Below are 19,326 nucleotides of genomic sequence, written 5' to 3'. Positions count from 1 at the left end.
AACAAATACTATATTTGCTAACTTACAAATAACTCTGAATATCTGGATGCCGTGTCATTGCAGGTTATTGTCCTGTTATAAATATTATTGCTGTTCTAGGATGGATCACACCCAAAGGGTGATTCTTAGAAACAGCAATAAAGCTTCCCAAGATAAACTGGATATTATATGTTCCTCAGACTCTGTGTCTTCTGTTGTTGGTTTTTTTTTTTTTTTTCTGTGAACACAAAGATGAGGGATTCTGCCATAATCAGATCATCCTACCCATAACAGGATGACATATGCTCGTAATTCTGCAATATTCCTAGGCCACGCTAGTAACTTTCCCACTGCTCAAAAAAATATAAACTCTCTTGATGGCTGTATATCTTCATAGTATCCCATTGTTCCATGAGAATGGTTCAACCCAGACGCGGAGGAAAAAATTGTTGAGCAATCAGCTAACTGGAGTAAAGCAAAATGCATCTCTTTCTTCCTTGTTTCAATGCTTTGGCAATTCCTGGAACATTCAAAGAATCCAAGAGGGAGTTGAAAAAGGTAATGATTAAATAAATAAGGCAATAATAATGACAAAGAGTTCAGTCCTACCACTGAGAAAGCAATGACTGACTCTGGTAAGCAGATCCCTGACCTTCACCTTTGCTTTATTGTTAACACTTGGCTGATTTTGCTGGGTGGGGTGGAGCTCGGTTGCTGGGGAAGGAGGACTGGGAGTTTCCTGACCTGCCTTGTCACCTGGATTCTCTTACTCTGACCCTTTGCTACCCTTCCTCCACTCTCTGCTGAACAAAATCCTTCAAGAGCTAGTGACCATCAAGCTCAAATACCCAGCTGGGGATGAAGCTGGAAAACATTATGCTAAGTCAAAAAGTCGATTGCAAAACAAAACAAAACAAAACAAAAAACATGTTTTGTCTTTTTGGTTGTATATGTTTTGTTTTTGTTTTCAGAGAAGGGTCTTGCTATGTTGCTCAGGCTCGCCTTGAACTCCTGAGCTCAAGCAATTCTCCAGACTTGGGCTCCTGATAGCTGGGAATATAGGTGTGCACCATGGCCACCACAGTTGGCTAAAAGAACACATTTTATACAAGCCCATTTATAGGAATAGTGAATCTATAGAGATAGTGGTTACTTAGGGCTGGGGAAATGGAAAAAGCAGGAATAACAGCTAAAAGGGTATAGGGTTTCTTTCTGGATTGATGAAAAGCTTCTAAAATTGATTGTGGTAATGGTTGCATAACTCTGTGAATATACTAAAACCAGTGAATTATACACTTTTAGGGGTGAATTGTGTGTGAATTATATCTCAATAAAGTTGTGATTTTAAAAAATACTCAATTGTACAAGAAGGCAGCATGGAGTGATAGTTAAGCACCTGGACTTCGGTGCCAGAGAGGTTTGGTTCAAATTCTGGCCATACCGTGTATTTGATGGATAAAATCAAGCCTGATGTTCTTTTCCTCATCTGTGAAGTGAGGGAAAATAAGAGAATTCTTGTGAGAATTAATGGGATCATACATTCAAAGCTCTTAGCACAATACCTGGACATTGCAAGCATTAAAATTATGGTGATTTGAAATATTTTTCCCTTTGGAATCTCTTATCTCTCTGTATATTAAGGCTCTGAGAAGTATGGCACTGATTGATATAAACCTCTATTACTGGATTGTAAAGCTTCTGCAGACTCAGACTTCCTTCACTTGGTTTTAACTTAGCTTCCCATATCAATATCAGTACCAATATCAATTGTTGGTAGAAGAATAAACTCCACAGAGCTACACATACACAATACAATACATTGATATTGTATCGGTATCAATTTTTACACCTAGTTGGTGCTAAATATGTATCTGTGTTATTGAACTGAATATGCTTGGCTTCTACACTAGACTAGATGCTTTTTGAGTGTAAATATAGTAGCTTATATTTATACTCTAGAGTCTGTCTCTGTAATGAAAACAAATAGGTCATTAGGAAACAGGTGTCATTTTAATCAAATTCTTCTCATAAGAGGGCAAATGAGAATTCTAACTCAAAGTAGACACTGCCGGTTACTACCCCAAATTCATCTTCTGCCTCCCTCTCTCCATTCTTCACGGCTGTCAGAGTTCTGATTTGGGTGTTCAGGGGTGAATGTTGCTCAGCCTAAGCCAGTCCAGCCCTTATGTTTTCATTCTTTTTGCCGAAGATTGATTTAGGGAGGTATTAGTGATGCATTCTTGCTACTGAGATTAGAAGGGGAGTCTGCGGAAATTTCCTTTTCTTTCAAAAAGGGATCAACAAAGGGAGGTATCGCCTTTCCTGGTCCTAGTCGCGGCTGCGTGGGGCGGTCCGGGGCGGAGACAGACAGTGTGGGCTCAGCATTGGCGCCAGAGTGGACGAACTAAGGTACAAGAGCAAAACAGAAAAACCGGGCTTTCTGATGAGCTTTTTGGCCGCTGAAGTGACCCGTGCTGGACTTCCAACCTTTTTGTTTGTGAGATAGTACACCCTGCTGTGTCTCAGTCATTTCACTTGGCATTTCTGTTGCTTATTGCTGAAAGTTTCTTGCTGGACTTTTCATTTGCTATTTCCCACTTTCTTCTTAAGTAAATTCTGGAGGTGGGACCGTTGGTAGGGAGGGTAAAGCAATTACAAACCAGAAGACCAAGGAAACCAGGGGGAGTCAATAAACAACTAACCAGGTGTTATTTATTAAAATTAACGCTTCACCTATTAAAACCTGTAGAAGAAATTCACATCACAGTCTTACCTTAATAATGGAGAAAAAAGACTGACAACCGTTGATCATTAATACAAGATGGGAAAAGAACTTTTTTTTTTTAAGAGACAGGGTCCTGCTTTGTCATCCGGGCTGGAGTGCAGTGGCACAATCATAGCTCACTGCAGTCTTGAACTCCTGGGCTCAAGGGATCCTCCCCCCTCAGCCTCCCAAGTAGCTGGGACTACAGGCACCCACTGGCTAATTTTTAAATTTTTTGTAGACAGAGTCTTGCTATGTTGCCTAGGCTGGTCTCAAACTCTTGGTGATCCTTCCACCTTGGCCTCCTGAAGTGTTGGGATTACAGGCGTGAGCCACTACACCCAGCCCCTGAACATGTGTTTCATAAAAGTAAAAATATATGCATAAAATAGTCACAAAGGAGAAGTGGGCATCTGGCCTCACATAAGTCCGCTGTGGCCCGCGGCAATGTCAGTCAACAGAGGACATTTATGTGGGCACTCATAGAGCCGAGAAGTTTTTCAGTAAATAAGAAGGAATTGCTCCCAAAGGACCATAGGAGAGTGATTACAAGCAGGAAGTAAAAGAAGACAGGAAACTTACTCCTGGCACTTGGAGAGGCACCTGCCTTGATGGAGGAAGAGAGGGTGGCCAGGCTGCATCTGGCACTTTTCACAAAGACTGGCTCCAGAGCAGATGGCACAGGTCTCTGTACAGTTCTCACATCTCCTGCTCCTTACAGAGGGCCATGTGCCTTCAGGACAGGAGGAGACACAGGCCTGAGCCAACAGATATGCACCTAGAAATCCAGGGAAGAGGGAAGATGGGAATAGTCATCATGTGTTTCTCCACGCAGAAACATGGCCTTTTTAGCCTTTCCAAAGACCAAAGTATCCAGGCACTTATTTCAGGCTTACCAAAATATTTAGCAGTGATGCTAAGTCCTCCAGGGTGAGTTACATTTCTAGAAAGGCAATTGACAGCAAAAGGCTTTTGCCGTTTCTTTCCTTTTCTCCAGATACTAGGTATAGGTCATGATGGGGCTTCCCTTTGCCCAGCTGATCAGTCTTATTAACACCCTGTCTGTGTCTTCCTGGTCTAAGGCAGCTGTACATGTCCAGCTTGATAGAATCTATTAATATTCTGCTTCCCCAAAGCCCGTCTTGTTAGGACACTGACATAGTTGCAAGTTTCTTTCTTTTTTTTTTTTTTTTGAGACGGAGTCTTGCTCTGTCTCCCAGGATGGAGTGTACTGGTGAGATCTCCGCTTACTGCAGTCTCTGCCTTCTGGGTTCAAGCCACTCTCCTACTTCAGCCTCCTGAGTAGTTAGGACTACAGATGTGCACCACCATGCTGGCTAATTTTTGTATAATTAATAGAGGCAAGGTTTCAACATGCTGGCCAGGCAGGTCTCAAACTTCTGACCTCAGGTGATCCACCCACCTTGGCCTCCTAAAGTGCTGGGATAACAGGCGTGAGCCACCACACCCAGCCCATAGTTACAACTCTCCTTTTAACAGAAGATCCAACTATTTTTTTAATTAAAAAAAAACAGATACTCATTAAGGAAACCATTTTCAAAATCACTCTCAAATCCAGAATTCTAAAAAAATGCTTTAGCTTTTTGTGTATAACCTTTTATATTTAATATGATTACAATCGTGGCTTGCCTATGGTAAATTTTTTTGCTTTTGTATCAGATCCCATTATTAATATTGTACATTTCAACATGGACTTCATAATGATCATGTAAACAGTCTTTTTTTTTTTTTTTTGAGACAGTGTCTCACCCAAGTTGGAGTGCACACAGCAACCACTGCCTCCCAGGTTCAAGTGATCTCATGTCTCAGCCTCCTGAGTAGCCTGGGATGACAGGAATGTGCCAACACATGTGGCTAATTTTTGTATTTTTAGTAGAGATGGGGTTTCGCCATGTTGGCCAGGCTGGTCTTCAACTCCTGTCCTCAAGTGATCCTCCTGCCTCAGCCTCCCAAAGTGCTGAGATTACAGGCGTGAGCCATTACGCCCAGCCCACTTAAACATTCTTTATGTCAGTGTACCATTTAAGTAAAAGATTCCCCTATTTCAGGGAAGTTATGTTATTTGTGATTTTTGTTTTTATAGATGATGATGCAATCGGTAAATTATCAAATTGTTATGTTGTTGCCCTTATTCCTTCCTCCCTCTTCATCATGCCTTTAGATGAAGAAATTTTTTTTTTTTTTTTTTTTTGAGACAGAGTCTTGCTCTGTCACCCCGGCTAGAGTGCAGTGGCATGATCATGGTTCACTGCAGCCTCGACCTCCTGGGATCAAGCAATCCTTCATTTCAGCCTCCCAAGTAGCTGGAACTACAGGGACATGCCACTATGCCCAGCTAATTTCTAATTTTTTTATAGAGATGTGTCTCACTATGTTGTCCAGGCTACTACACGTGAGTTTCAATGAATTGGCTTGACTGCTGCCATCTTCTGTCACACAACATACTAACCTTTGGGACATGAAGTGCACAGAGTTGCAGATCCATTGCAGGTTTTGCAAGAATAATGACAAGTCTCATATTTATTCAAAATATCTGCATGAGAAAGAAACAATAGTTCAGACTTCTCCTTTGAACAGGTGCATAGGATTCTTGTGCTAAAAAAGATCTCATAGGTAACCTAATCTGTTTTCCTGCCCCAAATGGAATCCTTTTGATTGTACAGTAGCTGATTGATTGTCCACACTGGCTCATTGCCATTGTGTAGACTTCATTTTTTTTTTCTCTTACGCCTTCATTTGCAATTGATTATCAAGGTTTGATTGGCAATTGATTATCAGGAAAGATAGCACAGGAATATGGGGTATCTTACAAGACAGCCTCAAATACTGTGAGGATATCTGAACTAACAAACGATTACTTCTTTTGTGTGTTAAAAATGGGAGGGAGTAAGTTTGTTTTGTGTGTATGCATCGTGAATGAGTTTATGAGTCAAAGGTGATCACTTCTATTGCTGGATGATCATTTATTTTCGTTTTTTAGATGGAGTGTCCTTCTGTAGCCCAGGCTGGAGTGCAGTGGCATGATGTTGGCTCACTGCAACCTCCACCTCCCGGGCTCAAGTGATCCTCCTGCCTCAGCCTCCTGAGTAGCTGGGATTACAGGTGCACACCACCACACCTGGCTAATTTTTGTATTTGTAGTAGAGACAGGGTTTTGCCATGTTGGCCAGACCTGTCTTGCACTCCTGACCTCGGGCAATCCATCCACCTCAGCCTCCCAAAATGCTAGGATTATAGTCGTGAGCCACCTCACCTGGCCAGATGACCATTTCTCTTCACTCCAAGGTGATAATTGAGAAGTCATTGTACCTCTAGTAAAGAAACTTCTTTTTTGTTTTTGTTCTTTGAAAATCAGATTTTATTATTGACCAATGTTTGGGTCTCTGTGTTCTTTAGAGTAGCTACTGTGGTATGCAACCTAAATTAATCTCAAATTTGTCCCAAATCAAACATCAAAACTAAACATCAAACATTAAACATCAAAATTATCCCCCACTCATGAGTTTTCTGGTTGGTCAGGCTTTAAGTAGGCTGTCCCAGGTTAATACACCATTAACTAGGGAAACATTGGAAGTGTGTGTTCCCTTCTCCCTTTCCCTCCAACGGCATTTGATGGGGAGGTTTCCCAGGAAGTTGCCTCAGCAACTCCATGGACAATTTCAGAGACGGAACAGCTTCAATGACAGCACTCAATCAATACATACTGAGACCTTGACGAGAGCTCAGGGATTGCTCAGAAATCAGCACGGCTCACACAGGGAAAAATCAGAAAATGAAGTTCTAGTGCAGAATGTGGGATTTAAATGACCCTGACCCTCAATCAGTATTGACATCTTACCATTTCCCTTCATTACCTCCTCCCTCCCTTTCTCCCTTCCTTCCTCTCCTGCCTTTCATTTTCTTCCTCCTGAGAGTCAGCCGGGTATAGATGGCTCTCTAGTCACACCTGCCTTCAGATCCCAGCTGTGCCGCCGAAGGGTAGGGTAACCATGGATACAGTAATTAAACTCTCAGAGTCCTACTTTCTTTGTCTCTAAAATGAGAGAAAATGATTCCGCCCTTATAGATTGTTGTGAAGACGAAATGAGACGATGTGTGTTGAGTGCGTGACTCTGGTGCGGTGAATGGTGGTTCCTCCTTCCCGTTGTCTCTCTCCTGTTACTGCTCCACTCCATTTCTGAGCCTTGTTTTACTCCCCTCTCCCTTTCCTCTGGTTTCATACCTGAGTGGCACCAGGAGGCACTGCTTGGCTTCTATGATGATAGTCATGGATACAAAGCTGATGAGCTTTGTGATAGAGGAAACTAGATTCAAATACAGGTGACAGAAAGATACATAAATAGATAGGATGGATAGATACAGATACGGGGATAGGTGCAGATACAGGTGACGATGGAGATGGAGATAGAAATGATTAGGCTGCCATGCTGGGTCATTGATTTTATCCTAGTTTGAAGAGAAAAAATTACCCTGGTTTTCTTTTTTTTTTCTTTTTTGAGACAGAGTCTTGCTCCATCACCCAGGCTGGAGCACGGTGGTGCAATCTCAGCTCACTACAACATTTGCCTCCTGGGTTCAAGAGATTCTCTGGCCTCAGCCTCCCAAGTAGCTGGGATTACAGGTGCCCAGCACCCAGCCTGGCTAATTTTTGTATTTTGAGTAGACAAGGGGTTTCACCATGTTTCCCAGGCAGGTCTTAAACTCCTGACCTCAGGTGATTCACCTGCCTCAGTCTCCCAAAGTGCCAAGATTACAGTAGTGAGCCACTGCAGCTGGCCCCCTGGCTTTCCAATATACTAATTAAAGGTGATGATTGACTAAGGAATTTGCTAAGGGCTGAATTTAGCCTTATGCAGAGCCACCTTAGCCACAGGACTGTCACAAACGTGTTCTGAATGCCTCCCAAAGTAACTGATTCTGTCCCTGAAGGCTTTTTAAACCTGCAGTATCATTCAGCCCAAAAGAGAAGGCAGCCAAAAGGTGAGCAACCATCCCGTTGCTAATATCAGTCACGATGCTCACTGAATGGCTGAGAGCATTGTTCAAAGAATCACAACACAACAATATTCGTTAAACAGTGAACACCTTGCAAATCTTCAGTGTTGTGTGTCCAGGCTTTAGACTGACTTTCCTTTGATGTTATCATTTATATACCAAAATACATTTATAAAGACATGAGTTTTCATTACTTTTCTCATACTTGTGTAAACTTTAATGTCTATATCTACACATGTGCACATATTTATAATTACATGTATCTCACATTCCGGCAATTTGATACTTTACCACATACATCTGGTATAAAAATTGTAATGTCAGCCAAGCACGGTGGCTTATGTCTGTAATCCCAGAAGTTTGGGAGGCCAAGGTGGGAGGATCACTTGAAGCCAAGAGTTTGAGACCAGCCTGGACAACATAGGAAAACCTTGTCTCTTAAAAAAAATAACAAAATAATAATAATAAATAATAATATAAATAAATATATAATATATATAAATAAATAATATAAATAAATAATAATAATAAAATAAAATAAAGTTCTGTAATGTCTTCATATGCCCACCAGAGGGAGATCTGTACAAGCAGTTAACTAAGCAGTTAGTCCTGGGCAGGGGATCAAGTCCTCCCCAGCAGGAGCTCTTTATCATAAAAAATAAGGGTCTTAATCTCAGCAAGTAAATTTTAACCGTGATCACAGTTTCTCTTTTTCCCATTCCAGAAATTCTAGACTGGACAGGACTGCAAAAAATGAATGAATGAATGAATAAATAAATAAAAATAAATAAGAAAGAATGAATGAACCACTTTGACCCAGAAAGTACAGTGTTCATTCTTTAGAAATGACTAGCTAAACTACATAAAGCAAGGGGTTTCTTTATTCTATTTATTTTTTATTACGTACATAATTCGCACATGGTGCATAATGGAGAAAAGGCATGTACTGTGATGTCTCCCTCCCAATCCCTTCTCCACGCTTTTTCATACAAACTGTATCTATTCACACTGTTTATCACCTTGCCTGTAAAGTGAACAAGCAATGTATTTGGAAATCATTCTTTATCAGTACATAAGTCACCTCTTCCTTCTTTTTGGTGGCTCCATAGTATTCCATTGTATGAATATATCGACTTGACTTCTCTGTCTCCTACTGGTAACCATTTAGTTTTCTCCAGTCTTTGTGATTTCTAAATGCTGCGGTGACTGGGAAAGCAAGGTCCTTCCTTAGCCTATTAACGTTCTGCAAGGACAGAGGCTTTTCTTGCTAGCCTCTGCCAGGCATGACCATTTAGCACGTCGGGAACATCCTTATATGTTACAGAAATCTCCACTGCTGAAGTTCTCACAGTCTTCCCTCTGAGTGCCCACTGACATTTTGTGTTTATGGCCCCCTTCTCTCTCCATGTCTCTCTAATGATCTCTGCATCTCTGCACCCCATTTGCAACTGGCCTCCCAGCTTCTTGGGGTGATTTCTCCATAGAGACCGTCTCCAGAGATGGTCTCTGCTGCTGTGATTAGCGCCTCCCTATTTCCCTGTTACCTCTTTTGATTTGAACTTTCCACCTTCGTCGCTCCTGCAGCAGGCTCTTCACCACAGATAGGTTTGCAGTGGGCACAGCTTCTTTTTTATTAAAAAAAATAAAGTATTTAGTTTTTCTTAATGCAAAAAGGATAAAGAAGATAAACTTCACCTATAATCCCGCCACCCAGAAATGTCTGGTGTGTATACTGTGGCATGTGGAGGTCTCATCTTCATATCGAGTGTGAGTATAATTACAGCTATGTATAGATGTGTGATCATTTACAAATTCCATATACATAAGACTGACCCTGCACACTGCATTTAACACTATAAATCTCATAGGCATTTTCTCTTGTCATTAACATTCCTCATAAACATAATTTTTAAATTTTAAGATGGAGTCTTGCTCTGTCACCGAGACCAGAGTGTGGTGGCACAATCTCGGCTTGTTGCAACATTTGGATCCTGGGTTCAAGCGATTCTCCTGCCTCAGCCTTCTGAGTAGCTAGGACTACAGGTAAGCACCACCATGCCTGGCTAATTTTTTGTATTTTTAGTAGAGACGGGGTTTCGCCATATTGGCCAGGCTGATCTCAAACTCCTGGCCGCAAGTGATCTGCCTGCTTTGGCTTCCCAAAGTGCTGGGATTACAGGCATGAGCCACCGTACCTGGTCTTAAACATCATTTTTAATGGTTTGCATATTTTATTTGTATAAATGGTAATTCACTTAGCTTTCTTCCTTTGTTATATTTTTAAGATTGTCCCCTTCTCTTTTTAAAATTACAAATAAAGCTGCTCTTAACATCTTTGTGAGCACACATTCTTGGCTAAGTCAGGATTCTGCCTATTAGGCATCCTGACTTACCATTATCTGCTGCCTTCTTTCTGGGGCCATTTCCCCCAGACCTCTATTTATCTCTATAACCTCCCAAATGGCTTTTTTTGTTTTTTTGTTTGTTTGTTTTTTGGAGGGAGTCTAGCTCTGTCACCCAGGATGGAGTGCAGTGGTGCAATCTCAGCTCACTGCAGTCTCTGCCTCTTGGGTTCAAGTGATTCTAATGCCTCAGACTCTTGAGTAGCTGAGACTACAGGCACACGCCACCACACCTGGCTAATTTTTGGATTTTTGGGAGAGATGGGTTTTTACCACATTGGCCAGGCTGGTCTTGAAATCCTTACCTCAAGTGATCTGTCCACCTTGGCCTCTCAAAGTGCTGGGATTACAGGCATGAGCCACCATGCATGGCCCCAGATTGCTGCCTTTCATGAGCCGGGGAATGCTGCTTTCAAAGCAAACTAGTGTTTCAAGCGTTAAAACAGAATCAAGTCAAAGGCTAGGGAGTAAACTAGTCTTTAATGTGTCCTGAGAGCTTTAGATGTATTCTCTCACTTAATTCTTAAAATGATTTTCTGTGAGGCAGTTTCACGTTTTCACTTTATAGACAAGGACACTGAGGCTCAGAGAGGATGAGTAACTCGCTCAAGGTTACACAGCTAACAAATCACAGAGCCGGGATTTGAATTCACGTGTGTCACTCTCTAAAGCCCGCATCTGCTAGAGGGTGTAGACATAGGCTTTAGAATTTTTCAGTGATGAATTTAAATTCTGAAGCAGTTTGATAAAAACCAAAGTAATAGTGTTGCTGGTGAGACAGGTCTCTAGAAAAATGAAAAACCAAAAAACTGATTTGTAGTGTTTCCAATTTTTGTGGTGTAAATACTCCTACCACAGTTAATTTCAAGCTGTCAATGGTTTAACAATCCACTTACAGAACTCCTGAGTATGTAACAGTCCGTGCAAGCTGATACAGATGGTTCTTTCACCCTGCTGGCCAAACATTTAATGACTTACACACTGCCATGTGTTTTTTTCACTCTGTGTTCTGGTTGGTTAGATAACTAAACATGGTGTACTCATTTCTAAGTGAGGCAGCTGTACACATCTACAAAGTCAGAAAATCAGATTTCCATGGCATCTTTAAAGTTTATTCTAAAGTTCAGTGACTATTAGGCAACAAATCTTCCCACTATTGAAGCTGATTTTTTTTTTCACATGTGAGCGGCTTTCAGTGTTTATGACTAACTCTGGGACTCTAGTCTTTCCCCAAGGATAAGAATTAAGATCAAGAGGCAGGCTAGTGATAAATTGTTAGGATGTGGTCAGACAAAAAGCTAATTCACTATGGCTGTGTTCTGTAGATTAGACTCTCACCAGAGTATGTAATTAGAGCCTGCTGTAACATGGTTTTAATCAATGATGGAAATAGGGGGTAGGAGAAATATACAGAAATTACTCCTAGGACTTTCCAGCACTACTGGGTGGAAACCACTTAAGAAAATCCAAATGGTTCAACAGTAACACAGGAAACTGTTGCCATTCCCAAACAATGGCTTCAGGAAACCAGCTGAAGCCATCATCTTGTTTCAGAGCCCATGGTCTGCCACACCTGAGCCTTTCCACTAAGGCTGTGTGATGGATGCTTGAGTCACTGCTGAAGCTGTTTGCAGCCTGTTGAATATTGGTTTTATTCCTGCTACTTAGGGACACTAAATAATTGTCACAATATACTTGTGATCAGGACAGAGGGTCTGGGGATGATCTGTACCTTTGTGCAGTGACTTTTTGGTGGCTGAAAGAACAAGAGAGTCCAGCCCCTTCTTTGATTACTTAGCCTTGGCTGGAGGATTTGTCAGGCACTATCTCATAGGTGGAAGAATCTGCATCCTTGGACTAGGTGGGAGGTATTCCCACTTTGTTGGTAGTTGGCAAAGAATGGGGGCTCTCTCACTATAGTCATTCTCATCCTGATCAGCCACCTCATTAAAAGAGGAGTGCAGGGAACTCTAGCTGGCCTTTTATTTCAAGGGTGTCTTCCTAGCCTGTGCTGATAGATGTTCATGGGTTTGGTTGTGGTCTTCAGATGCAAACATGATCTTTTTGTTTCCACTGGGGAGCAGCATGGGTGAAAGAATAGACTGCAGTGTGTGTCATCTTACCTTTCCTACCTGAATCTGAATCTGTGCTTGAAAAACAAAACAAAACGAAACCCAAAGCAAAACAGAAAAATGTGCTGGTACCACCTAGGCAGCTATATCCGCTCAAAAGTTCTCTGTAATTTGTCTGGGTTTCCTCTGAATTGACCCGGGATGACTGCAATCTGCTTTCCATCATCTTAAAGGTGTGGCTAATTAGCGCTTGTTCTCGGGAACTCTCTACTCTACTATTACACTCTCGATCCTGTTTTTTAAGATAAAAGAAGTCAGGAGAAGGTTGTAGGCATCGGCTCAAATACTCCCAGGACTTTGTGGAATGCATTTCCCATTTACTATCCATTTCAGTGCTAGAACGATGCTGGGGGAAGCGGAGCTATAGCTTTACCTTGCTTAATGAAGTAATGGATTTTTCTCTGTGTTAATGGTCTGCATGTCTTATTTCATAGATCATAGGAATGGGAAAGAACAGCTTTGTCATTGACTTGATTGTTTTTGTTCAGCCATGAGAAACACTCTCATCTCCGTCCCCAATCCCCTATTAGCAAAAAATCCCCAAATGCACTAATTCCTTCCTCTCTTCAAAAACATTACTTTGTGATAGTAGAAAATGTGGAGGGGTGGGTGTGGTGCTTTGACAAAAGGGAACCACTGAAGCCTGGTTTCTGCTTGCAAAATGCGTAGTCCAGTTGAAGGGATGTGAAATCATTTGGGGAATCAAGGCCGCTCTAACTCTTGGCTCCCTGGACCGTGTCATCATCTGGACGCCAGATAAAATACAGATGTTCAGCAAGAAACACAGCACCAGACCATTTTCCTCTTGGCTTGCACCGCCTCTAAAATGCCTGAATGCCAGACAAACTCATTTTCAGCATTTTGGTTCAGCTATAACTCACAGAAGATATCCCAATCAGGATTGAATAATCTCCAGCTATGTCTCTGAAATAGGGCCCGTGTTCTCCGTGGCTTTCGGCTGCTGGGGTTTCGATGATCTCTGAGCTGCTCTTCCTTGAAGTCACATGTGTAAAACTGTGGTGGTAGACAGCAGCCATGGGCACGCCTCCTCTCAAGCCCGGCGAAAGCCACAGAACTGTCACTCCCCCAAGCCTTTAGCATACTCCTCCTGCGCAGCCCTCTTTTCACTGCCTCTGCACCGAAGTGACCCTTTTAACAAATCCTGCCTCGAGATCAAATGAAGAGCAGCTCCTGTTTTTGTGAGTTGTCTCTGCATAGAACATGAGTCAGATTTTTCCAGCAGGGAGAGGATTTTGTTTTGTAACCACCTCGAACATGGAGAGGTCGCTGAAAGTTTGTAAATACCTTGCAAGGAAGCCTACAACCGAGGCTCAAATATGGGGAGGCGTGCTCTAAAGACTCAGGGAGGAATCAGCAGCTGCAGGGCTTTGCTGTCGGACCCCAAGCTCCCACACCTGTGCCCTGCCCTCCCTCCTCAGAAGCTCCACGCATTCCCTGTCTGCAACTGGGAAGAGCATCTTTCAAATGCAAGCTTGAACCATGGTAAGCTCTAAGAACTCAGCCACAGAGACCATCTGTTTTTAGCAGAAACTCTAACACATTCGAGCAGTTCTTCCTTGTCTAACTGGAAAAGCCTACCCTACAGGTAAAATTTCCCTTTACTGTAGTAAGAAGATACATGCCTGTGATTAGAAGTGAGTCTGAAATTTCCAAGAAAATGGTACTGGGGCCATTTCCCTCCGAGACTCTCTTCACTTGCTTCTGGGCCTACTTCACCCAGGTAGGAACTCAAGCAGGTGGACCAATCATAAATCGCCCTTTGGGCTCTCTCTGCTGGCTGAATGCCAACCTCAGCTTCCTATCCACGCCTGCCACAAGCATCAGAGAGACTCAGGATCAACTTGATTCTCTGCACAGCCTTTCTCTCCTGGATAACTAAAAACCCGGGGCTACAGAAGGAGGAAAGCAGAGCAGGCAGCTGGACCCCTACCTAGGTCTTCTCAGGACAGGTTCAATAACAATGGTGAGCAGACCTAGAGGGAGAAGACATCGTTTCTTTCATAATGTATATTGATGTGTTCCTCTTCACCACCCTAATTTAATCTCCTTACATATATCCATGCAGAGTTTTTTGTTGTGTTGTTTTGTTTTGCTTGAGATGGAGTTTTGCTCTTGTCCCCCAGGCTGGAGTGCAGTGGTGTGATCTCGGCTCACTGCAACCTCTGCCTCCCAGGTTCAAGTGATTCTTCTGCCTCAGCCTCCCAGGTAGCTGGGATTACAGGTGCACACCACCATGCCTGATTAATGTTTGTATTTTTTTTCTAGAGAGGAGGTTTTGCTGTAAAATTCTTCCTTGGGCCAGAGGTGCCCGCACGCACAGACCCTGTGATCTCTGTTTGGGAGGCACATACCGTTCCAGAATTTGCCCTCCACCTGGGCCTGCGTGGCGTGCACACACATCCCACGCAGCGGCTGCAGTCCTTCTGGGCAGCTGCTGCACTCGTCACGGCCGGGGCCTGTGCAGGTTTCGCACGCTTGGTGGCAGCGCTCACATTCTCCCATTTCTTGGTCACCATAGAAGCCAGGGCCACACTGCCTCACACAGCTGCCACCTGTGTGAGAACACAGAGAGAAAGCACGAAGGCTTTGGTGCTCTATGCAAGGCCAAGCTCTAAAGAGGCTGGAGGAAATCTTAGGGACATTTTTCTGTGCATTTGTTTTTATTATTATTTTGAGATGGAGTCTCTCTCTCTGTTGCCCTGGCTAGAGCGCAGCGGCACAATCTTGGCTCGCTGCAACCTCCACCTCCCAGGTTCAAGTGATTCTCCTGCCTCAGCCTCCTGAGTAGCCACGACTACAGGTGTGTGTTACCAGGCACAGCTAATTTACATATTTTTAGCAGAGATGGGGTTTCACTAGTTGGCCAGGCCACTGTGCCCAGTTTTGCCTTTGTTTTTAAAGAAACCAAGATGGCTTTAGCTTATTTCAACCAAGAAATGTGTTTTAATAAATCCAGGCCCTGCGCAGTGGCTCACACCTGTAATGCCAGCACTTTGGGAGGCCGAGACGGGTGGATCACCTGAGGTCAGGTATTCGAGACCAGCCTGGCCAACATGGCAAAACCCCGTCTCTGCTAAAAGTACAAAAATTAACCAGGTGCTGTGAAGGCTGCCTGTAATCCCAGCTACTCAGGAGGCTGAGGCAGGAGAATCGCTTGAACCCAGGAAGCAGAGGTTGCAGTGAGCCGAGATGGCACCACTGCACTCCAGCCTTGTTGACAAGAGCGAGACTTCGTCTAAAAAAAAAAACAAACAAAAAAAAAACCGACACTTTTTACCGAAGTCCTCTTTCAACTGAGAATTTACATTGGCTATTAAGGGGTTCAGAGCATCGAATACAGAATCCTTGAGGCCTGGAAAAACTACAAATAAAATAAGTCTCTGTGTAGAGAACCACTGAAGATGGTTGTGGGCTCTCTTTCTCATTCTTTCTCCCCCAAACTCAAGTGCATTGGGTTAATATTTCCTCAGTTGGAAGATTCACACTCTATTTCTTTCCTAACTATCCATTTCCATTAAAGTCAGTGAGTTGACCAAAACGTAAGATCTTGTTAGATTCTTATGGTACACAGGGCTATATAAGCTGGATTAAGTCTCAAGACAAGGGTCAGAGTTCTGAATATTCGAGGTGGCTTCGATGCCAAAACATTTATCTTCAGGTCCCCACTCCCTGTCTCCATCCCGTTCGGTCCTGTTTCCATCAGCTTGGAGATATTTGAGATTAATCAGTGGAACAGGAACCATGCTTCAGTAATAAAAGCAGAAGGAGATGGTCCTGGCTAATGTTTATTTCCAAACCAAATTAAAATTCCTCCTTGGGCCAGAGGTGCCCACACGCACAGACCCTGAAACCAATCACATGTGCACTCCTGTGGTCCTGACTGGGTGGAGCTCCAGTGCCTGGTTCTCACCTTAGACGGTGCCATTTTCTGACTTACCCAAGAGAAAGAAGCCCTCTTCACACCAATAACACTCGTTCTGGTCACAGCTGCCACAGTTACTATTGCATGCCTTGCATTCCAGTTCCTCACTGTAGGTCTTCTCAGGACAGATTTTATAACAATGGTGATCAAACCTAGAGGAAGAAGACATTGTTTCTTTCATGACGTATGTTGATGTATTTCCCTTCACCACCCTAATTTAATCTCATTATATATCTATGCAGGGTTTTTTGTTGTTTTGTTTGCTTGAGATGGAGTTTTGCTCTTGTCACCCAGCCTGGAGTGCAGTGGTGTGACCTTCGCTCACTGCAACCTCTGCCTCTCAGGTTCAAGTGATTCTCCTGCCTCAGCCTCCCAAGTAGCTGGGATTACAGGCGTGTGCCATCGTGCCTGGTTCATTTTTGTATTTTTTTTTCTAGAGAGGGGGTTTCACCATATTGGCCAGACCAGTCTTGAGCTCCTGACCTCAGGTGATCTGCCCACCTCTGCCCCCCAAAGTGTTGGGATTACAGGTGTGAGCCGCCGCACCCAGGCTGTGCAGCGTTTTCAACAGGAGTAGATAATTGAATTTCAGGCTTGGTCTGTTGTGCCCCCCTCAACCCAAGTCACTAAACACCTCCTTTTGGACCTCCAAGGAGTCTTTATCATAGCAGCTGGGAGAAGGCTGGGGAGAAGGAAGGGGTGCTGATACTTACTTATAGAGTACTGATTATGTGTCAAGTATTAGCTCATCGAAATCTGTATAAATCTCTTATGGTAGATATCATGTATCTGTAATTTCTAGATAAGGGAACTGAAGCTCAAGTTTAAGTGCTCAAAATGACACAGCTAGTTAAAGGTGGGACTGGGATTTTAACCAAAGTCTGTGTGAAAAGGTCGTTTGTGTGATTTGTCACATAGCAACTGGCACTGAGGCCTGAAATAGCTTGGTGTTGAGTCCAAGCAGCTAACTAAAATGTCTGTGACCAGATTATTAACGATAGTTTCAAAATGCCTTAGCTTTTATTTATAAATATTTTTATGAATGTTAACTGTTATTCTCATTATACAGTAAAATGTTGTAATTCAGACTCCACTGAATTGCAGGCCTACCTGAAGGGGGAGTGAACTGAAGTTGACCGCCGCCCTTGATGAATTTTAAAGCATCAGCATGATATCAGGGGAAGCCTTTGCATTTCTTCCTTAACAACTTTTTTTTTTTTTCCCCCGAAACAGAGTCTCCCTCTGTCGCCCAGGCTAGAGTGCAGTGGTGTGATCTCAGCTCACTGCAACCTCCGCCTCCTGGTTTCAAGTGATTCTCCTGCCTCAGCCTCCCGAGTAGCTGGGATCACAGGTGTGCCACCACACACAGCTAATTTTGTATTTTTAGTAGAGATAAGGTTTCCCTATACTGGCCAGGCTGGTCCCAAACTCTTGACCTCAGGTGATCCTCCCACCTTGGCCTCCCAAAGTGCTGGGATTACAGGCATGGGCCACCATGCCTGGCAATAACTTCTACAGTTTAGCATTTCACTAGCTGTATTCAAAGGTGCTAAATGTTTTCAAGTATTATATGTGTTTCTTGAAACAAATATCTCATGTTTTACGCTTAGTGACACTGGAGCATGTTCTTTCAGGGTATTTGTTTTTCAGAGGGTTTTATGAAACATGCACATTTACAACTTGTGGTAAGCTGGAGAGGCAGACAGGTTTGGTTCCAAAGTTTAACAGAGGATGCTTAACAAAGTTTAACAGCGCCTGGCCAACATGGCGAAACCCCGTCTCTACTGAAAATACAAAAACTAGCCGGGCATGGTGGCGTGCGCCTGTAATCCCAGCTACTATGAAGGCTGAGGCACGAGAATCACTTGAACTTGGCAGGTGGAGGTTGCAGTGAGCAGAGATCACGCCACTACACTCCAGCCTGGGTCACAGAATGATACTCTGTCTAAAAACAAAATCAAACATACGAAAAAAACCCCAAAGTGTGTCAGAAGTGCAGTGATGTGAGACATGGTCAATGTAGAAAATGGCAGGCTATTCTGGAAAAGTTAGATTAAAACCATAAGGCTAAGAACTGATAAGGTTAACTGATCATTTTTAGTATGTTTCAGCTTACTGGACTTCCCTTTCTCTCCTGTCGTTCTCACTCCTTCTGTCTTCCCACCTATTACCACATTTCAAGTGTATTTGTTTTTGGACAGGTGGGTTCCATGGATGGAGGGAAAAGGCAATGTGGTGACAGAGGAGGTGACCTGCCAAAGCCCAAATGTCCCAAATGTAGACCTGTCACTACTTGTGGTGCAACTGAGTAAAATCTCACCCCTCTCTGAGCTTCAGTTTTCTCTTCAGGGGATTAACATCCTCCTTGTGTCTCTGACAACCTCAATGGAATGATCAAGAGATGAAACAGTCGTGAGACTTTGCATATCACAGAACCCCTGAGCCCCTGGGAGGACAGGGAGGGACTGTGCAGCCCTTGCGTTACACAGGGCTTTCCTTTCCTTTGCATCTCCTTTCTCTTTGACTTTTCTTCTAGACAGTCAACAGGGTGTGCTGGAAGGGAGACTAGAAGAGGAGGTGATATTGAAACATGCCATTTTTGATTTTGTGGATTTTTATTAGAGTACATTGGGAGTGATGGTTAACTGTGTTTCATTTAACCTAGTGGTCTGTGTCTCTAAGTTACCTAGGAGTTGATTAAGAGCTAGCATAGCACCTGGCTTCACCCTGGAGCCTTCACTCTGGTTAAGGATAAGGTCTCCATGCTAACATTTACAAACAGCTTACTTAGGACCAGGTATGTTATTAAGGTCTGTCTATGAACAGCAAGACCTGAATCTTTGTAACCCATGGCAGGATTCCTAGACACCAGTGTCAGGCTGGATGACTTCCAGGATCAAGAAAGAGATGGCCTCCTTTAGAGGCAAGGAAATAGCTGGGTTCTTATTGCTAAATCCAAGAATTGCTCATTAATAGTCTGACAGGACAGAGTTGCTTCGGGCTACAGGGCCACTTTAATCACAGGAGTGAGGATTAAGTCAGTAATGTTTAAACTGTGGAAAAGTTAGTGCCATGAAAAGGAAGGCCAGA

The 19,326-nt window shown here is 43.2% G+C and overlaps 1 protein-coding gene across 1 annotated transcript in view; it reads right to left on the bottom strand.

Moving 5' to 3' along the window:
• Window positions 1–19,326, bottom strand: part of PCSK5 (proprotein convertase subtilisin/kexin type 5) — a 461,778-nt gene that overhangs the window by 36,008 nt on the left and 406,444 nt on the right. The window contains exons 26-30 of the mRNA XM_037743744.1: window positions 16,252–16,388; window positions 14,666–14,866; window positions 9,304–9,384; window positions 5,214–5,297; window positions 3,326–3,521 (exon numbers count right to left, since the gene is read on the bottom strand). Of these exons, the coding sequence (XP_037599672.1) occupies window positions 3,326–3,521; window positions 5,214–5,297; window positions 9,304–9,384; window positions 14,666–14,866; window positions 16,252–16,388 (699 nt within the window). The remainder of the gene's footprint in view (window positions 1–3,325; window positions 3,522–5,213; window positions 5,298–9,303; window positions 9,385–14,665; window positions 14,867–16,251; window positions 16,389–19,326) is intronic.

Source organism: Cebus imitator, unplaced genomic scaffold (assembly GCF_001604975.1).
Source record: "Cebus imitator isolate Cc_AM_T3 unplaced genomic scaffold, Cebus_imitator-1.0 Scaffold150, whole genome shotgun sequence".
In the NCBI taxonomy this organism is placed as follows: Eukaryota; Metazoa; Chordata; class Mammalia; order Primates; family Cebidae; genus Cebus; species Cebus imitator.
Note: the sequence above shows the minus strand (reverse complement) of the source record. Positions and strands in the feature narration are given on the sequence as shown.